Source organism: Molothrus ater, chromosome 1 (genome assembly GCF_012460135.2).
Source record: "Molothrus ater isolate BHLD 08-10-18 breed brown headed cowbird chromosome 1, BPBGC_Mater_1.1, whole genome shotgun sequence".
Classification (NCBI taxonomy): Eukaryota; Metazoa; Chordata; class Aves; order Passeriformes; family Icteridae; genus Molothrus; species Molothrus ater.
This window is the reverse complement of record NC_050478.2, coordinates 30,577,742-30,604,050: the sequence shown is the minus strand read 5'-3', so window position 1 is coordinate 30,604,050 and position 26,309 is coordinate 30,577,742. Positions and strand designations below refer to the sequence as shown.

Below are 26,309 nucleotides of genomic sequence, written 5' to 3'. Positions count from 1 at the left end.
TTTATTTATAGTCTTTGAGCTATATTGATCTTGAAAACACAACACAACCCTGAACTTTCCCTCCCAATGCCACCCTCCTTAAACAATATGTTAGTACATTAAAGCAAATATCATCTGTAGAAGACCAGAAAGATTATTTGGTATAACAAGACTAAGAATGGAATTCAGATGCTGGGGACAGGGAGAGAAGTAAAAATAAAAAAAGAAAAAAAAAAAAAAGAAAAAAGTCAGGAAAAAAAAAGGAACAACAAAAGTAGATGCAATTATCTAGGACTGGTCTCACCCACTAAGGAATTAGGATTTCTTATACTTGGCACAGTCCAAGGAATTCTCTGTATATGTGACAGTCTAGCTGCCTAGATAGGAAATTCAGAGAGGGCAGTGAGCCCCTCCTTCCTCCAAAACTATAAAAATCTAGGCCTTGGACCATATGAAATTAGAGCACAGGAAGACACACGTCAAGTGCTGAAATGAGATGGGGAAGGGACATTTCTTTAGCTGACGTTCAGATTCTGACTTGATTTAGAATTACGCACAATTTCTGTTCCTAGAGGAAATTCCTACACTTAGGAAAGGATGGAACCTTTAGAGGTTATGCTAAAGAGTTTGCTTCAAGCGAAGGCAAGCTTTCATGAGGCAGCACAGGATGCTCCCAACGTGTAAGCCTCCAGCAAGCACAACGACTTCAGGATTACAGACAGAAAAGTAATAAAAGCAGAGTTGGTTAAATATTTCCTGTGAGATGGGAATCCAAACTTCTGAGTTTGGAGGCTTTCCAAACTCCCTTAGAGTGGTGGCAGACTTCTATTCAGTAACAACACATGAAAATTTTGTCATACACTTAGTGACAATCAAAGCAACTTCTAGGTGGCTGTTGGGATTCATAGTTTGCAATGATGAGCCACATGAGGAATCAGCCTCTCCGCTATCTTCCAGCATATTTCAATGGTTAATTATCAACACTGTTATAACACAGCATATATTCACTCCCCACAGAGAATGCAATCTTCTGATTTGCTTTTCTAAGGTCACTGAAAACATAAACATATACATTTACCTATTTAAAGTTCACTAGACTCCAATCAAAGTATAACTGTGCCACCTTGGATTAATGAACTACTAATAAGCAAAAGGGACAGTGGAATTCTGTGTTTTGCCACTAGACAATAAATTTGATGGCTCTTTCTAGAGGTGCATGTTCTAAGTGAGCACTGAGGATAAATTACATACTTAAAATGAGAAAGTTTTCACCTCCAATTTTAAAAAAGCCACTTTCAAGAATCTTTACAAGCTTTATAATCCTTTCAAGATTTATTTCCAAAAAACTAATTTATCTTTTAAGGTGCTAATGATCAAAAAGTCAGACCTGTGCTTTGGCTACATGGAACAAAAATAGTTATTTTGAAAGACAAACTCCCAGGGAAAAAAATCAAAACATTCAGCAGCCAACATTAACAACTGACTCCTGAAAGAAAACAGCAATATAGTTGTAATTGTCAAGCACAGTACCTGTTTGAAGAGATAGCAATCTTTTATGCATGTACAGGTTAAAGTTTGTATGTATATATCATCTTAAAGTTCCACAAAGTTATACCAAAAATACCCTTCAGATTTGTTTTCTTCAGTTAACCTGAATCTGCTGAAAGTGTAACTGACCCCACAACCCACTGTCTAGTCATTGTCATTATTTATTGACCTAAATTCTGAAGAATTAGCATACAAAGTAATAAAGCTTCATGAACATGTGCAAGTATGAAAGCACATGTAAGAGTAGAACCATGACACTTTAATGCTTTAATTATTAATTTTCATTGTAAATGGTGCAAATTACTTATAAGAGGAAGAAAAAAAGTATAGTAAGTAGCTCCATGTATTTACAAACTTTAATTACGGCAAGTGAACAAGATGATGCTTTCTTATCTAATACATGCACAGAAATTTTATTCATTATTTGGTAGTCTTGTACATTAAATCTCCAGTGGCAGAACACAATTTGAATCTAAATTTCTCATTCAAGCATGTTGGGATTTTACCTAAAAATACCTAGATAAAGATGCCAGGCTTAAATTATTATGAGAAGAATACAGAGAGTGTCTCCAAACAGGAACATCTTTTACATTTTATAAGGGCAAACTTAAGATTTATGTCATACTGAAGCTATTTTGGAGTTCTGTAAGGAGATTCAAGAGGTCAAAATCTGAGCTGCACATCTCAGTCATGCTTTGCATTCAAAGTTAAGAAGAGCAGGGAGTGCTGTGAGGCAAGAATCCTTCTTTTACACACATTATATTAAGGTTGAGCTTGTAGATTTTTTCTTCCCTTTTTGAGATTTTAAAGAGCTGCAGTACTCTATCATACATAGACAGATAGATATAGATAACGCATCTATTAATCCTGGATCTTATTGGGCCATATTCATTGAATTCTCCATATATATCTAATCCAGCCTGTGACACAGTTCTTTTTCAATCTAAGAAAATTCATCACAAAGTCATCCCAAGGAAGAAATGTATTTGATTCCTTCAGTCTATAGTCAGAAATCTGAAAAACATCCATGCACTTGACTTCAATGGAACTTAAACACCTCCAAAACAGACCTAGGTGTGAAGAAGAGGTTTTAGCATTTAATTTACTTCTTTGTTTCGGACTCAAAATTCTCTCACATCTTTTTACCAAAAAGCTGACAAAATACATTTTAAAATAAGACACATCATCAAAATTTAAATTTTAAAATAAGACACATTCATCAAAATATTCATCTGTTCACAGCATCTACTGCTGGTGAGGATATGGTTATGGGACTGCACTATAAACATTCAATGCATTTTCCTTTTAAAACAGTAGTGAAAATTGCATTTTGGAACTTTTTCTATATTTAGTCTTTACCAATATGAGGAAAATTATTTATAAAAATGCAGAGAAAAGCAGAATGAGAAAACAGGGGGAGTCAGCTTTACAGTGAGGAAAAACAAGCTATTTCTCATGAGGAACAAACAAATGCCTATCAAAGAAATTCAGAAACAAGATGACAGAAAAGTGATTCAAAAGTAGGAGCTGGCAGAATTTAGCATACGGCTTTTTTCTCTGCCACTCAGTTTATTAAGAAATATCACTTTCTGTTGACTATAGCAGCTCTTAGAAGACTCCAAAGACCTGGAAAAATACATAATGTTGTTGAAGAGCAGAAAGAAGTTTGGACAGCGATTTCCAAAATATTATATACCACATTTGGATTTCAGTTCAGTAACTACGGATAGATAAAAGAGCTGATTTCACCTGGGTGCATGTAAGTAACCCAGACACCTTTTGAACTTGTTATCTTCAGCAGCAGACATGCTGAAATGGTGCTGGAAACCAGAGACAGTAAAAAGCTCTCTGACCAGCTTTCCACAACAGCATTTCACCTGTCTGAAATATTAAAAGCAAGAAACTGGATAAACTGGATGTGTGGTTTTCCATCAGGAAACTGTGATACCAAACACTACTATTTTAAGAATAGTTGCAGCATCTGAAAAACTCCCATAAAGATCAAGACTTTCAGGTATTTTCTTCTTCATAATTTATTAGTGCCTTGTATTAATATCACTTGTCTCTCTACCCTAACTACATGACTCTGCCTTGGCAGAGGGATTTGAATGGTTATCTCCAGATGTCCCTTCCAACCCTAATTCTGTGATTCTGTGAAAAAAATATTTTCTTTTTCTGACCAGCACTTTTTTTATGCACAGTAATCAGTTCAGAACATGCAATGGCTACAGAATGTAAACATTTCCTTAATGATCTTACCATTCATAACAGGCTATCAAGCATTTCCCTGTTGAGATTCAGTATTCACCTAACAGCTTTACAGATTAGCAAGAGCCTGGTCCCTGAAGGTTCAAAGAGCTGGGATCAATTTAATAGGCTACAGAGCTGTTGCAAGTAGATGTTGCTATGCTGGAGGCTCCACATTCATTGCATCATGTGATAAAAGGAAATACCCATGTGGATTGATTCTACAGACAAACTCAATCCAAAGAGGTTCCTCAGATAATGGTTGAATAAAACATGCATCATTTTTGCTTGTTCCACATAAGGTCTTTCAATGGGCTTTTAGACAATTTAGGTTTGACGGGAAAGCAATTCTAAAGAAATATGTTCTTTTTCCACTTAGCACATCTCATCATAAAACCACAGAAATTTAACACAGTGCACACAATCCTTTCTACAGCATTTCAGAATTTTTCATTGACAGAACAAGCCATCCATGAGGTGGGCTGGCCTATACCATTCATCTGCAGAGTAGTACTGCTTTACCAGTTTGCCTCCTTTCTTTTTTTTTTTTTTTGCTTTTCTTTTTTTTTTAATATATTTATCTTCTGTGTAAACAGCATGTATGAATGTACATACACAAGCTATATATATGCAGGCTAGATATATTGTAAGAAAAAAATTACATTCACCATTTTGTTGTAACTTACAACCATGACCCGAAATATCAACATTTAACATATAGTATGAAGATTTTCACAGCTCTTATGTACAAGACACACAGATTGGTATTCAAATGAGATAGCATCCTGGTGTTACACCATAGAAAAAAAGGTCATAAATACTGTCTGTATACTGTATGTGCTTAAAGTGTCCTGCTTAAAAATTATTTCAAACTGCCCTAACCACAGGGTGTAGCATAATATAGCAACTTATTCCCTGAAGAAATTCAAGACTATCAGGAATTAAAAAGAAAAAGCGCAAAACCCCCAACTCTAACACTACTGAACAGTCAGGCTTTTGCCATTTAAATTACAAGCCATAAATAAATACATGAACTGCCTACCACAGGCTCACCATCACTGGAAGAAGCTGGCAATTCATTAATTTTTCTTTTGGAATACTAGGGACACCTGCAACTACTGGAGCATCTTACAGGTGGAGCAATTACAACCTGATACATACTTTAGACCTAAGTTGGAAGCTGAATCATAGGAATCACAAAGTCATAAAATAGTTGCGGTTGGAAGGGACCCTTAAAGTTGGATGGAACTGCCCTTCCATCTCTTCATCTCATAAGGTTAACCTTCATGAAAACAGACTCCATGAGAAAGGAAAAGTAGCAATAACAAGTGCAATGGGACAAAGACATTTGCCATGTATGAAAAAATATGCACCCTTGAGGAGGACTGGAAAAAGGAACTCAGTTACTATGGATGCAATAAGAAAATTTAGCAATGTTTATCTTTTAAGAAATTCCAATCAAATATTAGCTGCTCAGAGAAATGGCAGGCTTCTCCTACCACTCTTACTGGGACTGCATCGGAACCAGAAATTTCAGTGTCTTCCAAAAGGTGACAAAGCACTGCACAAAGCACATCTCAGCCTCACTCTGCTGGGGGACAGAAGAGATGCCACATGGAGATGCTCATCCTCTTCCAGTTCATGGCATTAACTTTAAGCAGGATGCTAGACTAAAGTAAAAATAAATCGTGCTTCACTGCTGTTTCACTGAAGGAAAGAAAAATGAGGGTCCCAAGGCTGACACTGCACTTCAATACTGCATTTCTGTACATGCCACAGAGGTACATTGAAATGGTTGGTGAAGCAACTCCGTTTTCAGAGGCAAACTCTAATGATGGGGGACACTAAGGAGTAGATTTGAAGGTATTTAGGTACCTAACTCCTACCAAAAGTGATGTTCCTGAAGTATCTAAATACCTTTACAAATAATCTGATTATACTGAATGTTTCCCTTTCTTGCATTAAATGTAGCCTACAGAAACAGACAAATATGCATTCACGTTATTTATCGTCTTACTTCATGACAATAAGAATAGTGGAAATTTTACTTTCTTTTTGTGAGAGCCAATTTAATTTTTGGCTCTTTCCACAGCCTGTACTTAACACAAAAGAAGAAACATTAGAAAGATACCAAATCAGCTGGAGTATCTTAGCATTTGAACTCTATGTTTAGGGAAGCACAAGATTATTTCCTATTAAGCACCACTGTGATAAGATAAATATGTGCCTTTCTGCTGAATGCCCTGTTGTGCTCTGTATGGATAATTCACTGCATGCACCAAACTGCACTGTAAGAGAAAGAGGCCAAGTGTGAAACTGAGCTATATTTGACTCCATTTGATATAAAAGCTGTTGCCAGTTTTTAATACTACAATCAACAATTCTCAAAAAATGCTCACTGAATTAAATTTCTATGCAATTGGGTATATACAGATAAATACAGCTCACAAAGTATTACAGTGTTTTCCCTGATGCTTTTATAGGCTGTTCGCACAAACCAAAGCAGTCATAAAATAAGCCACCTGTAAAGGGTTATTTTACCAACAGTGCTAGGAATAGATACTTCAAGTGTGGGTGAACAAAGTGTGAACCATATGGGACGTTGCAGAGATTTGAATTGGGGACTCTCACTCCTCAAAAGAACTGAAGTCAAGGCATGTTCCATATGCAGCATTCTGTTTTCGTGGAAGTTTAAACAGCTACTGATAGTTTGCTTTCTATCAAGTGAACCTGCAGTTCAGTGACTCATTTTGCAGGCATTGGATAAAGTAAGTTCAGAGACCATTGTTAATTACACATATTTAAAGGAGGAAGCACTGCAAAGAATGCCTATCATGGGTAAAGATTACTTTGGAGCTAAACAGAAAAATAACAGGATACCATTTGAAGCCTTTCTTTAAAAGAAGCATCTGTGCAAAGGCAGAAAATGAATTAATGCCTAATTACATATATTAAGAACTAAAATGTTACAAAATGCCTATTCATGTCAGATCATGACTAATCAGTTTCTTAAGAAAAACAAAAAAAAAATATTTTAAATGGATTATCCTGGCTTTGAAATTCAGTCATGATAAGGTACCCCCAAAATTGCCTTTTCTGCCTATTCTGCCATTGTCCTCTTTTATAAGAAGCATTGCATATCAGTCATTTGCCAAACTCACTTCATCAACACAAAGGATTATATATTTCCTAAGAAGGCACAGTTTTATGCAGAAGTGAGGTATAAATGTAAACAAACTGACCTGGTGTTGTGGAGCTCATTGTTCTTAATGGAATGGTATCTTGTTAAAGTGTAAAGTAAACTGTGGCAGAAGTTGTCCAAATTTTGAGATTCTTCTGGAAGTGAGGTGAATCTGAGTAAAATAAAGAAGGAAAAAAAACCTTTGAGTATTTGTTGACAATAAAATATTTTTAAGATAATATATTATGTCAAACACACTTAAACAGAAGAACACGAAATTTCTCACCCCAAAGCGTACTTTTTTGCTCCAAATTCAAGCATTGATGACCACTGAAAACAAGACTAAAATTCAGAAATCCTAAAGCTTCAGAGTAGATCAACTAGAAATTTGCATTACAACCCATATACAGTCATATAGGATCCCCAGAAAGTAAAGGATGAACTGTGTCCTTCCACAAATATCTGGATTGCATCCTTATATATAAGAAGTAGCCAATTCTCGGTTTTACTGCAGTCAGCATCGAAACATGAATGTGCAGAAACCGATCTGCATTCAAAAGTCTTTCAGGAATAGCTACTACTTCCTAAAGCTCCAGTGTTTGAACAGCTCGTGAATAGAGCTTGTTGAAATAATTAGCACAGCTGAAGGGATCTCCCATGACAAGCTAATGACATCTCTGACACCACAAAGAGAGCTGCTAATGGCATGGGCTGCTCGAGAGGAGGGCAAGGAGGGTTTTGAAATTTGACTGAAACCCTTTCACAGTCCTGTGGCATTCTCAGTTCAATACAGAAGCAGAGGCAAAAATGTTCCTCTAATACTTCCATCCACTGAAAGTTTAAAGCTATAGAGAAGCTTTCAGGGAACTAAAATATATTTTCATTCAAGCATGATATAAACAGCATAATGAGAGAGAAGGTTGTAGTGCATTACGACTGTGACTATTCTATTCAACCACTGCTCCTGAAGTATCTAAGTAGTCAAAGATATTCTTAGTGCTGAATATTTTAGCAGCTTTTGTCACTTTTTTTAAACTACCAACTGCACATTTAGTTTCAAGCTGAGCTCAGCCAAATTCAAGATAGTAAATTACATTTTAACCAAGTATAATCATTTAAGTTTAGCATCATTATCATTCAAGAAAGGAAAATCACACATTTAGGTAACTAACTTCTGCTTTTATGCCCCTTAAAGCAAGCTGGACATAAACTGCTCAAATAAGCATGATATTTGGACACTACCAGCACTCCAGCAGGCACCACCTGTAAAACCAAAATTCATTATACTTTATGAAAATCCTACTTTCCTTTGCTTGCCTCATGCAGCAAAATAATTCAAATATCAGATGGAACCACTATAAAATGAACAGACTCTACCGTGAAGCCCTATCCAAAAGAGTATTTGGGCAGATCCTTACTTTGGATAAGTAAGGATCCACTGCAGCAGGCATATAGCTGCAAGATTTATCAATAAAAGTACAACCAATACACAATTCAAGAGTTCTAAGTTTCTATTTAATTTCACTGATCTCATTATTATCTTAGCAGCTACGCAGATCATGAAAAAATATTTTCCAGTGAATCCAACATACATTCATCCAGTATCCAGATGCAGCTGGGATGATGTGGTTTCTCTCAGAAAATAGAAAATGGATATTGATGCATGACTGTGGGCTTTACTTGAGTGAATTTTCAGCATACATTTAAGGTAAACCTAGTTTTTTTGAGAATTAGGAAAATTCTGGGCATTAGGATTTGACAATATTCTAATACTTGAAATTCACTTATAATCCCCATAAATGAAACTATAATTTTGTGTAAGTTTGCTTTTGTAGACCTCCCATCTAAGCAAACATTTGAAGCTCATATGAGATCAGAGAACACATTGTCAGTTCCAACTGCACTCACAAATGGGTAAGCTTTCTCCTCACAAAAAAAAGTCTTTACTTTTTTTTTTCACTCAATAAAGATAATGTCTAGTAATTGGGATAGTTGTGTGTGTGAGACAGAGAGATCAATAGATACAACTGGCATGTTCTGTCAGTGCAAATATTCCATCTGAGTGACAATCTGTACCCAAAACAGTGCTCCCACCAACCCTGTCTTGGGTTTTGGATACCTGCTGTGATGAAACTAGAAACAAGCTACTTCCTAGTTCTTCCTTGCTCTTCTGGAGCAAGGAACATTTACCCTTGGAGAAGAATTAGGTTAGGGAAGATTTAAACAAGCTGGCCATACATGATTCATGTGACCTGAGGGGATGGATGCTCCCACAAGTCCTCAGGGACCCAGACAGCATCACTGCAAAGCCACTCCCAGAACAGCTTTGAAAGGCAGGTTCAAATAGATTGTAAGAAAGCAAACATCTCTCCTGTCTTCAGGAAGGACAAGGAGAATGCAGAGAACCAAAGGCCAGTCCACCTCTACTCAGTGTTCTGGAAGGTGATGGGCCAAATAATCCCGGAAACAATTTCCAAGCATATGAAGGGCGCAAAGGTGGTGGTAAATAGGCAGCCTTTATTCATGAAGAAAAATCATGCTTGGCCCACATGACGGTTTTCTACAATTAAAAAGTTAGAAAATAGATGGGAGGAGAGCTGAGAATGTTGTTTATCTTGAATAAAGAAAAGCTTTCAGCACTGTTCCCCAGAACACCCTCACAAACTGTGAAAGACAGGAAAGTGGATAGCAAGGTGGCTGAAAACAGACTGTGCTGCCAAGCTCTAAGGGTTGTGATCTGCAGGCCAAAGTCCAGCTGGAGGCCAGTGCCTTCAATGGAGCCCCCAGGGGTCAACACTGGTGCCAGTCTTGCTTTTCATTAAGGACCTGGCTCATGGTACAGAGCATAACCTCAGCAATTCCACAGACAATTCAGAATTGGAAGGAGTGGTTGACAGAGCAGATGGTTCTGCTGTCATTCAGAAGGACTTCAAGGGGCTAGAGAAATTGGATCTACTGAATGTGTGTGCCAAGGCTGGGGTGGGTGGCAGGGAGCAAAGGGAGAAACAGAAAAAGCCCCAAGATCAGAGGAAAAGGAGGTGCTTTATTGCAGAGTAGCTAGGTAAAAAGCAGCAAAGACAGACCAAGACTGTTCTCAGTGACCCCCAGAGACAGAAGAAGAGGCAATGTACACATACTGAAATGTGGGCAATTCCATTTAAACATTAGAAGGTACTTTTCCCTGTTTTTGAGGCCAAACACCTAAGAAATAGGCTTCCCAGTAAGTTTGGGTTCCCATCCTTGGAGACTGTACACAGTCTTGGGCAACTTGCTGTAGCTAACCTAGTCTAGAAGAGCGGTGTGGACTAGGTCCCTCCTCCACAGGTCTGGAGATACTCTTGTTATTGCATGATTTTTTCCTTTCCAGGATCACCAAAGACAGCATCAGCATTGAATATTCAATGCAGTTAAAGCTAGTGAGAATAATTCCAGTATAAGAAAGTGTTCTGCTGGGATTCCCACAAAAAGATTTCTGTTAAGGAATTTTGTAAATTCAACTGTACTGGTAGTCTTATTTAATGAGTTGACAATTGGCATCCTTCCTGATACTCTATTTCCATATATGTCATGTAAATGCAAAGCTTTCACTAAGCTGAATGTTGTTGTTCAGGTTCAGTTTTAACAACTCCTTGTAAATATGATACAAGGCTCGCATTTCAAAGCTCCCATTTAGAACACGAAAAATTTCGTATCACCATGTACAGAATTACATTCACAACAGACATTCTCATTCAAATATACTTTTACTGATAAGCTGACATTTCTTCATGTCTTTTCTTTTTCTGAAGGAATGTCATAGTGCAAATTAGACAGCATGAACTACAGTGCTACATATTTTTTAATGATAGCTCTGAAAATTAAAAAAACACAGCTTAGGCTATTGTGCTTTAAAATTTCATGAGGGAGTGTTTGCTCATTGGGAGATGAATTCATGCTCCATCTCAACCCACAAAAAACAGCCCACAATTCCTGATAGGTCAGACCCTGAAGATACTAAGCTCAGGTACAGCAAGGGGCTTCAGGATTTAGGATAGACTAAGTGCGCTTCCTAAGGCACTACACTTTAACATTTCAACACTAATATTCTAAGGGTTTGATTTTGGTTTGTTTTACTACATTTTAACTGAAAAATAATTCATCCTTTACTCATTATCAAGCTGGAATTCTAGTCTACAGCATAATATACAGCATATTAATTTCTACCTTCATGCATATCACTGGAGGTGATGCTACACATTAGCAACTTGTATTTGCTCATCCAGGAACCATAAACCTTCCCCTTTTTCTTCAAAGGAAATTCAACAGCTCATATGCTTCAACAACTGATGCACCTTTGAAATGCCTACAAAAGAAGAGTGCAAGATGGAATGTAGGTTTTCCTGCCCACCAGCCACCACAAACTGTATGTTTCTCATGACTACATTGTAGGTACAGTATTTTCTAACACAAATAAGCTTTTCAAGTTAACACTATGCCTTTAAACTGTCATCTCTCACTGTGCTGTCCCAAGACTATATTCACTGACTACATTTTTTCTATCTTGTGCCTATACTTCAGAATTCTTCTGGGAATTGAGTTCCTGAGATAGGATGCAATGAATACAAATTAACAGAATTGAGATGAAAAATATATGTCTACTTCTATTTTCCCCATGCCCAAGATGAATTTTTCATGAGAACTTCTGAAATGAATGCAGAGTTTTCTTAACTACATCCTGGAGGTATCTTCCAGATCTTTCTCTTCCAGGAGGATTTTTTACCTAAAATACCTCTATTTGCAAAAGGGTATAGAAAATCATTATGAAAGATTTTGTGAATAAAAATATAGAATTATATGCTTCATTAAATTCTGAACATGACAGGTCAGTACCCTTAATAATACACTTAGTTGTTTCTCTGCTGCATATATTGTTTCAAAATAGCTTTCAGTTACTTAGAAACAAAATTGGTTTTGGAATTGAGATTAAAATGCTGGAGGCCATTAAGTCAAGTGCTCAAGTGTCAGAAGTGCTCAAGTGTCAGAAGAAAGAAATATTCACTTCTCACACTTAACAACTCATGTGTTAAAAACCAAACATGTAAAACAGCTGTAAGAACTAGTACAAATTCTGTTGTCCAATGAACAGTTCAGCAAAAAGGTCAATTAAAAGAAATATGAAATCTTAAAAATAAAACAAAAAACAAAAGAATAATACTTGTTCTCTCTAGAATATGAACAGCATGATGCTTAAAAAAATACATCTTTCATTTAGAAAGATATTTTCCAGAAGAAAATTGTTGGTAGGTATTCTTACAGTATCTAAAGAAAATTGCATTAAAAAGACATCAAGCTATAGATCTTAGAAAAAATAATAATAAATCCACTACAACATAATCACTGGAAGACAAATCACAATGAACTTTTACTGAAGTGATTTGCACCCATGTAAGCCAAACCCAGAGTGCCAAATCAAACCCTTCTAGCCTCGTATCAAACTTCTAAATTTGATTAGGAAGCAGACTGGCATATGGAAAAGGTGGTAAGGTGTTAAGGAAAGGTGTGAATTCCAAGGCAAAGTACTTAAAGACCTCAGTTCTAAAAGCAAGTGGCTGTTATAACTGGTTTTAAAATGTACAATAAGTGGAAGCTAAAGCAAGACCAGGAAATTAGCAGCACATGCAATTATGCAGTGATCTTTATATGCAAACACAGTGCAGATTTACTTGCAGTAAAAAGACCAAAGCCCCGTCCAATAGACATTGGGGTATAGAACTGCTTTCAGTGGGAATTTAGTGGTTTCACAGCAAAGCATTCAGAATCCAGAGCTCAGTGCAGGATTAAGTATTTTACCATGAGGTATTCAGGCATCTTATTCTTAATTAGGTATCTACTCAAAGACTTTTTGAAGTCTGTAACAATTTTGCAGTACATACCTTTGAAGGTAATGTATTAAAGAACTGCTCCAGCAGCAAGTACTGGAATTTCATACTCTTCATATTTCCCCAACAAAGTAATTTTTTATGTGCCTAACAGAAAAGTACATCTTACAGAATCTGTAAAGATTTCTCAACTATACATCTAACATGCAAATATTTATTTCAACCAATAAGTCAAATCGCTATGTTTTAGCAATTACTCATATGCAATATTAAGCAGTGTTAGACCTCACACATGCTGTGAGCACATGGCTCACACAGTTGTGAGAGCCTCAAACTTCCATCCAGTAAAACACATCCTCCTTCCTGAAACTCTTTAAAGCAAGCAATAAAGCCATACAGCTATTTCAACAGCCTCTTTTACATTCACTGCCTACTACAGAGATGAAGCAAATAAGTTTTCTAAAAAGCAAGATGAGATGATGTCTTCCACCAAAAACGAATCCAAGGCCTCAATCAACAGGATTAAATAATGTGCTACTAAGCTGCTGGCAGGACGTTTGCTATGCCAGATACAACAAATTGGCACAAGTTTCTGCTCTGTTTCCCAGTGAAATCAGTTAGAAATACAATATAGCTTAAAAAAAAGAGCCAAATAACCTTTTTTCTTTCAGCCTCAATCAGGATTTGGAACTAGTTCACCACAGAAATACTGCAGAAATACGTCTGCTGCAGCTTAAGTTGTCCTGCCTTCCTCTTCCATGCCAGTCCCTTCTCTGAGTTATAAAGAGTGCACATCCAGATGTGCCTTCCCAAAGTAGAGCTGATACACAAGATTTGGCCTGTATCAAGTACAACCAGGCAGTAGCAAATACCACAGCAGGTGAGGGACTGGCCTATATGATGCTTTCATAGCAGGAAAAGAAAATATGAGACAGGTCTATTTAGGTCCACATTTTGTTTTTTTTTTTTTTAATTATGCCAGATTTCAGTCAGTACTGAAAATAAAAACTTCTTATAGGGAAAAACCAAACATAAAATTCAGAGTTCACTGAAGCACATAAGGAGAGAAACGAAACCCTTTTTAATTGGAACAGGTTGTCCAGATGTCGTCCCCATTCTTGGAGATATATTAAAAACCCAAAAGAAAATGGCCTTGGCCAGTCTACTGTAGCTGACTTTCCTTTGTTCATCTGAGTGAATTAGAAAAATCTCTAGAGACACTTTCCAGCCTCAGCCATTCTGCCACAGGGCACTGAAGAACACACAAGACACACAAAGAACAATCCTTGTAGGTCATATGAAAATGGGTACAGTCCTCTCTCCTCATGCAAGACTGTGGAGAAACTTCCACCAGATGAATACAACTGGAAGAAAGAATCTCTTAAAACTTCTGAAAAAGCTGGACAAAGAGAGCCACAACAAGAAATTACAGAGTCCAGATTACTTTGAAGGAAATCACAAATTCTAAGTTTCTTTTATTTTGACTCTCTTACTCATCACTATCAAAACTAATTATACCAGCTTCTGGTAAGAAACCATCAGGCAACTCATGCATTCAATTTAGAAATGCTTTCCAAAGTCTAAAATTTGCCTTTGAAAAAATTTAAGTGAACTTCTGCGGTGAACAAAGGCAAAGTTAAGTGACAGCTGGAGTACAGACTTACAGGAACACTGTGAGCTCTGCACTATAGAGCTATACTGTGCATAACTCAGGGAGGCCACACTTCAATCATCAGCAGTATATTATCAATCATCATCAATAACTTAGTCACTGGTAATTAAAACAAAAAAGAAATTAAAAAAACCCCACTCTTTCAAGTAATGTGAAAAGAACCCTGCTGTGCATGCTCTTACCCATCTCTGCCTGCTGTGTGTCTAAGAACATCCATTTCTCTAAAAATGCTTGAGATAAAGTGTAATTTTAACCCATGAAAACTATTAACAATGTGTTATAGTAGAGGGAAGGAGAGAAGGTGGACTGTTTATGTCTGCATACACATGGAATCATTTTAAAAAATGCTACAAAACATTTTTAATAAATAGCTGTACACAAGAACAAAAAACATGTAGGTAAACATGACATTAGAATATAACTTTTCCCATGAGTTTAGGTAAACTAGCATCAGTGCACTAAAACTGCAAACTTGTTCTTTCAAAGGAACAAGAAGTAGACCATGAACAGAACACTTCTGAAACCCTTTGAGTCCATAATATGCAGTTCACAGTATTTCAGCTTTGGTTTATGTTTGCCTTTCCACCAGATGAAGACTAACTTTCTCTCAACCGCTCCCTCTTCTTTTTTTCTTAAACTGAATTGTATTTCAGCTGTTACTGACCTAGTTGCACAGTGTAGGAACTGACATATAGCCATCCATAAAAAGCTAGAGAAAACAACACAACTTCCTCCTATTCCTTTTTTTTACTCTATCATGAAGGGTGTTATAACAACTAGTTTTGAATTTCATCTGAGCTGCACAGCACCTGAATATTTACCACAGCCGGACTCTGTTACTAGAGCCTATCAGAACATCAAAGCTTCCTTCATACACAAAACCACTTTTGCATTTCTGCAACACTGTACTAGTTTAGAATAACTGAACAGTTCTCATGCAAATAAGAATTATCAGCCTCGAAGAGACTGCTTATCTAGAAGGGAAAGTCTCCAAAGGCAGTTCCAGAGGCTTGGCCTGTGAGCTCAATGGTTCTCCGAAGGAATCAGTCTTGCTTTCCTTTCCAGCTCTTAAAGAAAACTTGAGAGTATGTGATGGTTAAGTTAAAAGGAAAAAATATAATTAAATTTTACACGTATAAAATTCCTCTGACATTGTAAAAATTTAATTTAGAATCCCCAAAAATTTACTTTCAGTAACATTGTTTAAATTTGATATATTTTTTCTGAATTTACAACAAAAGGACATACTCTCCCTCACTGAAATCTTCCTTAGTATGCAATGATTAATCATTTTGATGTGATCAAAAACACTTGGGAATAGCATCACTGCCTTGAAAAAGGCTAGAATGTAGTTATAACAAACTACCCTTGAAAACCCCATATTCTTGTTAGATTGTATGCTTATACATAGATATTAGCATGGATAATCATATTCAAGAGCACCTGATTTGCAAACAGTTCATATTTTTAGAGCACAGTATGTCTCTGTAGGCTTTGCTTTGACACTTGGTTTGGATAAATCCAGACAAACCTCAAGGTGAATCATCATAATCTTCTGCTGCTCTCCAGCCCTTCCACAGAGGCTGCAAAACTCTTTGGTTTCCTCTGAACCACTATTGCTACTTCCATTAAATTAGAACCTAGATGTCCCATCCAGGATTCAAAACATTTAATAAGACATTCAATGCTTTGTTATTTAACTGACTTCTAAAAGTTATCAAAACTTTTTTGAAATGTCAAATATGGAACAGCATGCCTCAAGGGCCTTGAATTAGTAAATTTCTATGGACTTCAAAAAACAGGCCTCAAACATGACCTTCTCATGTGTACCATTTTCTCCTCTAAAGAAAGAGTACTCAGTCTCAGATGCATTACTTAGTGACACAGGTATAATCAAAAAGCTGTAGAAGTGTTACATCATTTACAGGTAAGTAATTGCGCTCTTCTATACACATACGTATTTCTGATTTTGGCAGAGTCTTAGTCGCTTCTGATATGAGGCATCATTTTAGGAAAAAAAGTATTTTTAAATGGTTTCTGAAGTTTATCACTTATTCATCTTAAAATATTAATATGAGAAACAAATATTTGAAGAAACAAAGTAGAGAACTTCAAACCTGCAGGCATATTTAGATTATTTGTAATTCTGACCTGTACATGATGGACGATTTTCCACAAAACCAAATATTACACAGGAGTAAAGACACGGAAAACACAAACTCACAACAACTTAACTTTAGGCCAGGAGTCCCTCCCCAGCATACAAAGAAACAGACACACCCACATAACAGGTAAAGCACAAGCCAGGAATCATGGCAATCACTGACAGGAATTAGTCAGCTACTTCCATTGAGAACCCATGTGAGAACATCATCATGTGTTTATGTAGCACTTAAAGGATTTCCTCCTGCAAAGACCTTGCAAACAGGACAGAGAGGGAAACAGGGTGTAGTGCAGGCACCAAGCACAATGATGAGTGGAGATCAACATATTTAAAATTTTTACAAATGCATAAAGTCACCTTAATAAGAATTGACAAGAAGAAGGTTTAAAGGCATACAGAAGCTGTCAACAAGCCTAGAAGGAAGTAGAAGCAACATCTCCATGTAAATTTTTCATAGTTGTGATTCATTATATGAGATGATTGATGTCCAATGTTATTTCATGCATTAAAAGTAACTGAGATGAGTCAAATTTTTCCATTTAAATCTATGACAGAAAAGTGGGTTTATCTGCTTAGCAGCAAAATGATTTTTGTCTTTATAAACATCAAGATTCCTTAAGCTTCTGTTGCTAAACAGCCAAGTAGTTCTCTGCTCATTGAAGAAAAAGCTTCAGTCAAATTTTCCTCAGCAAAAGAATATAGATGGGCAAAGAACATATAAGCTGAATTATTTTATGAAAACTTACCCACAAGAAAAATTACTTTTTGCTGCCATTGAAATTTATCAAAGATTTGACAAGTTTTTTTACACTAGCTTCTAGATACATTAGGCTTCAATTTTGTCTTTCCAGTTCTAAAGATCTATTATCACAAAGTCGTTTATTGTTGAAATAGTTATTTGCTGTGTTTGATAAGTAACAAATGTTGTAAAGCTTGTGTTACAAGAAAATAAACCTTTCACTGCAGCTGATGCTTTGAAGAACATGTACACTGAATGTACTTTGACAATAGATTTCTTTACCATAGAGCCTTACTTGTTTTCACAAGAGAAGGATTAATTCTAAACTGACATGTTTTAAGAGTATGATTCAGCAGAGACCAAATGATACATGGAAATTTGATTGATACTTTGGCATTTTCAGCAGTGGAATACAAACCAAGCAAACAGACTCCCTGCATCAGGCAGTTAAATTGGATCACAGGTTGAAGACCGAAAAATTATTTTCATGCTCAATTTGTTTTCTGTGATTTCACCAATGTCACTGGAAAAAAGTAGTAGTATAGTACATCTTTCCAACTGGAACTTGTCAGCAATGCAAGAGACTTCTTAATGCACCTGGGTGATCAACTCAACTCATAAATCAGAACTTTTGAGAAGATTCTGACCTCTACTGCAAGTGTGTATTGTCATTTATTAGTAGCAGTAGGACAGAATAATGGGAAAAGTTAATGACATCCATTTGCCTCGGTTGCAGGAGGAGGGGGTGATGCCGGTCACCGGTGAGCTCCGATCCCCTTTTCCCTCGTCAGGAGCGGCCACTCCCTGGCTCAGCCGCCGGCAGGCAGAGGGTTGTGGTTCGGCCACACGCTCAGGTCCCGGACCGACAGAAGCAGCCGATAGGTGTGGACCCACGTCGATGGATTGAGGCAAAGGAAAGAAGGAAGGAGCCCTTGCTTGCATCTCCCAACTGTCTTTATTCCTCCCTGAGAAGGGAGCGGCACAGGTGCCACAGCGTCGCAGCTCACAGGGGAGACAGAGGCAAAAGGGCGCGAAACAGAAAAATGGCAACTTTTAAAGAGGGGCTGTCCCCCGTGAGGAGACAGCCTGACAACAAATCAAGGGCTAGATAGGAGAGTATGAGGGGATATATGTAAACATAAAACCAGTAGGGAAGGGGAAGGGAAGAGTGCATACCTCTTGGAATTCAGGACATCACTCTGGTTGTCCTGAATGGCTTGAACCCCTGCCAGGGGGCTCAGAGACCTTGGCACAGAGGCCAAGACACCTGTGACTTTGATTATGACCCATGGAAAAAATTACCAACCTTACATGAGGATCTGCAAACCACGAATGTCTAAGTAGAATAATAGTAAATTTGTCATGGGGCGAAAAATAGATTTCTAATGCATCTTGGGGTCACTCTGACCACTACAAGTCCCGAGACACACCAATGAGTGAAGGGAAATATCACAAATGACAAACAGAAGCTTTGAGATAAATGGGTGTAGCAAATAATGACAGACAAGCTGCAGGGGCAGGATTTGGAGGACGGACAGGGAAGGATCTGCAAATACCTGGACTGCCATGGGGAAAAGCTGGAAAACAGGTGGTAAGCAACTTGAGGGAGACACTATTAGGAAAACTGAACAGGGGTGAATAGGAAGTCACCATTACAATATTTTAAACAATTTCTTAAACAAATAAACTTCAAAACCCCACTGCCACACTCATGGAAAGTAAGTCTTGTGCAGGAGTGGGGAAAAAGTTCAACACAACCCACATTCTGACCAAGCTCTTGTCCACTCTTGCTCAGTGTCTGAGGGCTGAGCAAATAAATTAAGACTCAACACACATAAAATCAACCATCTGTGGTTTTGCCCCCATCAGATATATGGATATACATATACTTGCAATGCTTTTTAATGCAAAATTTTTTGTACCTACACTTAATTACAAGGAAGCTTACACCTTTGTAAATACCAGGCATAAATAGCACTATCAGTTAAAAAAAAATTGAAATTTACACCTAAAACAAGCTACAGTAAGTCTTCAAATTTAGTAAAATGAATGTTGAATCTGTGCACTTTTTCATCTAGCTACATCCATATAAAAAATAATGGACTTCTAATCAACTGACTCAGTTTCCCTTCTTGGTAGGATTACAACTGTGGAAAGTACTCATGCACAATCAAATCAGTTTCATCTGGGTAGGCTTCTTCTTTCAACACTCAAATTCACTTTTGAATCACAGATTTCAAGACCTCAAGAAAAATCACCTCAAGATAAAATCACCAAGTTTCTTGACTACTTGGAGGAGGAAAAAAAAAGATAAAAAACCCAAGAAAATACACATAAACAGCAAAACAAAAAACCCAAAACAATTTCTATGCCCATACAAAAAAAGCTGCACTTGATTCTGGTGAAAACAAAAGCACAACAAGCAAAACCAGGGCTAAGAATGACTCAATGCTTTTTCATCAACCCTGACTGGATGAAAACAGTTAGAATTAAAACTTGATGGTTTTGGCAAACACTTGCAACACAGGACATTGCACCTGCCATCACAAATGCATAAAACATATAAAGATGTTGCTTAAATGCATTAAAAGCTTGGTTATTTTCTCCCTATTCTTTAAACATCAGCATTCTGAATGTCCATGGAAGAGCTCGCATTTGTGAACAGCCAGGAAAGAGATCTGAGGGTCCCAGTTGATAGCAAGTTGGACAATAGATAAATCAATAGTATATCCTGGAAGCCAAAAGGTTCCTGGAGAGCATCAAACATAGCATCAACAGCTGGTTGAGGAATGTGACTGTCCCACTCTGCTCTGCACTCTGTGCTGGTTTAAGTACCTCAATACAAGAAAGACATCAAGGTATTAGAATGTGTCTAGAGGAGGGGACCGAGATGGTGAAAGGCCTCGAGAGCAAGACTTTGTAAGAGTCTTTGTAAGAGCAGCTGAGGTCACTTGGTTTGTTCAGCTTGGAGAAGATGCAGATGTCAACAAGTCAAACAGAATCACAGAATTCATTTCATGCTTCAATGAGACAATTTCTCTTGCTGCTACCTCTAAAATAGGTAAAAGAATAGCAAAAGCTATTTGTTTTACACATAAAAATGAATATTCATCCCTGTCTTATCAAAGAATTTACATAGCACTAAGTCTGTGACTTATTCAAATTTATCATGTTAATCACAAACTCTAGATAATGCAGTGTTTTTAATTACTGCTGCATAAAATTAAGAGGCAAAAAGAATTTGAAACTGAAAAACAAATATGTCATCCTTAAAATTTTCAGGTTGCAGAAGCAATTCTAAGTCCAACCATCACTTGTCAAACTAATATAAATAAAACTAATGTCAAACAAAATAGGACATTTCCTAAGTCTTTGGGATTCAAAGGAAAGTGCACAGATGGTTTAGCAAAGGCAGGGAGGCAGGAAGGGATACAATAAATGGGGGAAGTGGAACAGAACTGGGCTTCTAGAACATGGCTGGGGTAAGGAATGTGAAAGGCAATTTTTCTATACTTTCTATGTAACTTTGAGCAAGAGGGATCTTCCAGCAGTAAGGGGGAAAAAACCCCACAACTTCAACCAAAGGAAAAAACCCCACCAAAACAGGAGTTATAGATTGTCATTCCAAGTATAAATATCAGTACATTGTAAACATACTGAAATTAAGAGAAAAGTACATGTACAAAGCTTGTGAGTACACCAGAAAGTAAAGGGGGTTTAGCACTTTACAAGATATTGATACTTAAATTCAGTATAGAATTTAACAGTCCACTTCTAGGAAAACTCAAGTTTTAAACTGAGAGAAATACAACTTCCACTCTTTTTTTCTGTACAAAAATCACACATGTATCCAAATGAACTTTCACCGCCCATTCAAGCAAAAGTCACTTTGGTAACCATAATTCCATAGTAAAAGAGACATTAATGAAAGCAGCCCTAGATTTTTTTCCCACCAAAAAAAAAAAGCTTAAGAGAATATAATTAAAATTATATTGTTACATTTGGATTTGCTGCCAAATTCTTTTAGCAAGTAAGTCCAGATATACAAACAGGAAAAGATTTTATGTTATTTTTACTGGCAGAGTCCCAACAACCTGTCCACAGTCCTCGACTGCTCATACAGCTGCATATTTCCTACTGCAGACCCTTCACTGCAGATACCTAATTCATTTTTTTTGTTATAACACCAACCATACTGAAAATTCAACTAGAAACAATTTCAACACAAGCTGCATCATTAGGCTTGAGGACATTATGCATGCCATACCACAGACCGGTAAATAAACATCACATTGAAATATTTTCCAGCATAACCAAGGGGTTTTTTACTTAGCATAAAGATACAATTATCATTTTTATTTTATTTTTACACTTTAATAGCATGGTAATTAAATTTCTCTTGACTTTCGGATACATGAACATCCTCATGGTTAGATTTGTCTAAACAGTGCTATGCAAAGTAAAACGGAACACAAAAGTTGAAAGAAAACAAAATAGAAAAAAAATTCTACCAGTGCCGAGTAAAAAATGCCTAACCTAATTAGTTACTAGATAATTAAAACTATTTATTTAATAAAGACAGACAAATAAAGGCACAGACATTCACAATAAGAAAGCTCTCTGTTCAACTATGCTTTATTGGCAATATAAAATTTGAGCTTAAAGCAAGTAAATACAGAACAACTCCACTGTCCCACAGCTGGAAGAAGCTACTTTCCTTATGAACATAAAAATCCCTAACCATAAACTTGTGGCTAAAATAGCCTGTATAAAACCGGATGAGGTTTCCCAAAAAATGAGTGCAGTCACGTCACCTCCTTTCAAAACCCACTCAAATTTTGCCTGAGCCAAATCTCAGGTCATTTCAGGCTCCAAAAACAGCAACCAGGCAAATGTAGCTTTATTTTTAAGGATCTCTAGACTAGCAAAACATTGAGTAAGACTAGGAAGCAATATCCAGCATTGGTGACTGAGGATTTTTCTGATTATTATGTCAGTTATGAGAAAATGAGTGATGTAGTGAAGCTGCAACCAAAATAATAATGAAAAGTTACCTTCTGCTTGCCTACAGAGAGACAATTATTGAGCATTCACCTATTTTAGCACTAGTTCACAACCTGACTTTCCAGTAAATGAAGAATAGGTTTCACAGAATTGATATCACATACAAGTAAATTAACATAAACCTTACTGTAGACCTACAGTACATATAAGGGAGACATACAAGAGTAATCAGAAAAGCTTTTTACCAAGACATGTAGTGACAAGACATGGGCAATGGTTTGAAACTGAAAGAGGGTAGGCTGGACATAAGTAAGAAATTCTTTATGATGAGGGTAATGAGGTGCTGGAAGAGGTTGTCCAAGGGGGTTGTGGATACCCCATCATTAAATTCAGGCTGGATGGGGCATTGAGAAACCTGATCTTGTGAAAGACATCCCTACCCATGTCACAGGTGTTGGAACCAGATGATCTTCAAGATCCACTTCCAATCCAAACCATTCAATGATTTCAAGCTCACATTTACATACATTTTTGAGTATGCCAAAACAAAAAAAAGTTGATGCTTCCACTAAAAATCTGAAGTTTTTATAGATAGCTTGAGATTTAGTACTGAAAAAACACTTAAGTATTGATAAAACAGCTACTAATGTGAAGCAAAGAAAAGCCTCATCAGTAGTTTATTGTTTTTCTGCACTGTTACAAGAAATTCCATAAGCACACAAGTGAACTTATCCAGATGAAAGTGAATAGCACACAGCCTTTTCACTTTTCAGAGCTAAGAAAAAGTTGTACAGATGCTGCAGCTATGCAGCACATGCATTGCACATTCATTATCCCATGAATACTGTTCAGTTTAATCACTCTGCTAAGTTTTGGGGGTTTTTTTAATGCCTAGGAAAATCAAAAAGAAACTTCTCTCTCACCATAACTGACAAAGCCTTATAAAACTGTCATGCTATGCATTCAACCCCTCTTTTTAAGTAGAGCCAGGAAGAATATCAGTTTCCTAGAGGCAGGTAAAAAGGTTCAGTTATAGCCAGTTAAGAAAGAATTGCCCAGAAGCTGAGAAACAGAACAGGAGACAGAATAGGACATGGAAAAGGTTAAGAGAATTTGCTAAGTTGCCAGAAGATGATGTAAGGAACTGAACTTTACCCCAAGACATGCCTTCAGCTAAAATAGCCAATTACTATGATAGAGAGACAAGGAAAAGAAGCAGTAAGATAAAGTTAGAATGCTTTACAGAAAAGCAGAACTTCTATTCAGAAATAAATGTAAGTTTGAAAGCATCGGCTTGGGGCAAGGGGAATGGGAAAAATAAAAAATAAAATAAAAAAAGAGCTACAAGGTAACTCATGAAGTAGGCAAATCAAAGGACTCTCAGTTTCATGTCCTTTTTTAAGTTGAAATAGAGCAAGATTGCAAACATTTCCATGTCAGCAGGAGGAAAGTGCCAAATATATTTATCAATGTAATAATAAAAATTCAATCCTGCTGAAATCTATAGGAGTGTCCTTTTGCTTCCATTTAATATTTTAATATAATAATATATTTTAATATAATAATAATTTTAATATTTATTGACACAGTTCAAATGCTGGACAATAAAAAAAGTAGCAGTAATGATCATCTCTTTCAAAGGTTCATTTTTTTTTATTCTTACCTTAACAACCTTAACCTTACCTTCAGAAGCAGACAAAAAAAAAAAAACAGTCAATGCACCAAGACCCAGGAAGAAGATCTTTCTCTTTCCTCCTGATACTGATAAGATACCAGAAACATGGGCTTTTTTTCATTATGTACTGCATATAGCAAGGAAATTAGGCATGATGTTCAGAAAGAAAAATGATAGGATTTCTTGACCTTTTTAAAGTCAGGAATATCTGCTAGTACTGTCATGGAGAAAGACACCTTTTCCTTGGAATGAAGATGTTTTTGCTACCTTTGTTTGGGCACAGAAGTCACAATTAAATGTCAGCATCTGCCAAAGAAAGTGCATTACAGACTACAGCAGCTGCTTTGATGAAAACTATGTACTATTACTGTTTCTTATTTTATTATTTCTGGCCAGAGTAAAAACTTCATCCTGAAAAAGTGGCATTTATAGCTACAGCTCTGCTTTAGCTCTGCTTTCTCAAAATGAGAAAGAACTTGAGTGTCATACACAATTAATTAATTTTAATAATTTTGTTCCTCGGGTCATGCTTTAACAACTTTCCCCAATTCCTCTTTACCGGCACATTTCCATTCATAGTTGATATGTGTCCAAGCTGTTGAGTGTCCCAAGCATTCATCCAGCACCACTTTCTACCTGGGCTTCTCTAATCTGTTTCAACCATGATAATATATTGCCTGATTATCAATGTCAATTTATGTCCATCTATGGCAAAGGAGTACATCTGTATAGTCACATTTTTTTTCCTCTAATATATTGTCAGATATCTTTCCATCTATTTCCTTGCTAATAATACAACTAAGATGGTCCCCTTTAGATGTGTTTCCCAGCTGCCAATCTGTTATTCTGATTTTTAAAAATTCTCTCACTTCAACATAGCCCATTGCTGTCATCAAACATTAAGATTCACTTTGCCCTATGTATGGGTTTTTTCATTGACTACTGTACTTCCACCATTGCCAAAACATAGGAATATTAAAAGGATTCCTTCATCTCACATGAGTCACATTTGTCACTTAAACTAAAAGAAAAAGCGTAGAAGAAAACTGAAATTCAAAAAGTAAATCTAAGAACTTTCCATCTAGATATGTGTCATCATTGTTCTCTTCAACAGGTCTTTGTAGTTTGAAAAAACAGATAAAATTCTCAAACAGTGCAATCTTTGCTTTGAGCACTCACTTTCTACCAAGATTATTAGAGAAAATGCATTTAATCTCTTTATAGTTAAATAAACTGAAATCACAGAGAAAGTCTTCAAAGAATACTACTATAATCAAGCTGACAGGAAAAGATCAAAATCAGCAGAGTAAGCATCTTTAAATTTAGGCAGGTACAGTTCTACAGAGAGCTGAAGTCCAGTATCTGCCATGGGTACTTTGAAAGGCACCAGCCTGTAGTTTGTCTTTGTGCTACTTCAATATATGCTGAGCAGGACTGAGATCTTAAATTAAGAAGTTGAAATTTTAAAGAACCAAATTTCAGAGTATATGCCTATATGCTATATATTTCTGATAACATCAGCTCACAGTATATAAGAAATTTAGTTACTGACTATAACTTGTTCACTGCATACTATTTGCTGGTGCTAGGTGTATGACACCTTTCATCTACATGAGCATTTAAAATAGATGTGAAAATACATGAACATAAAGTGGGCAGAGGAGAAATTAAGTTCTGTACATTCAAACAATACATGGTATTCAAAAATACTGCATGTATGTATTGTAATAATGTATTTAATCCTTCCACAAGGTGCTTTTGACCTATACGTTTTAATAAATAACAGCTTAAAATTTTATGTAGCAAAAGTGCCTTTGATGAACACAGTTTTAGGCATACTTTACTATTGAGACTGTTACTTTCAACAACATTAATTTGATTTTTAACAGGTACGACATGCATCTTAGAAAGAAGGAAGCTCAGTATAAAGGCCTGTGAAATCAATCCAAAGGAGCATCACCAACAGGTCAGTGGAGGTGATTCTGCCCCTTTATTTCACTCTCATGACATCCCACCTGGAAAACTGCATTCAGCTCTGGGATGCTCAGGACAGGGAGGACATTGATCTGTTGCAATGAGTTTAGAGGAGACCCAAGAAGATGATTAGAAGGATGGAAGTGATGCCTTGAGGGGCTGACCCGGAACAGAGTCTAGACAGAGCAAAGAGAATAAAGTAGATGTCTATTAAAAGGCCTTAAAGGACACACCTTGGGCAGTACAAGAGCCTGGCCAGGGCTACACC

General features: G+C 36.7%; 1 protein-coding gene across 2 annotated transcripts in view; it reads right to left on the bottom strand.

Moving 5' to 3' along the window:
• Window positions 1-26,309, bottom strand: part of HDAC9 (histone deacetylase 9) — a 456,338-nt gene that overhangs the window by 414,525 nt on the left and 15,504 nt on the right. For both annotated transcript variants that reach the window (XM_036399060.2, XM_036399107.2), the window contains exon 2: window positions 7,017-7,127. In XM_036399060.2, the coding sequence (XP_036254953.1) occupies window positions 7,017-7,035 (19 nt within the window). In that variant the 5' untranslated portion in view covers window positions 7,036-7,127. The remainder of the gene's footprint in view (window positions 1-7,016; window positions 7,128-26,309) is intronic.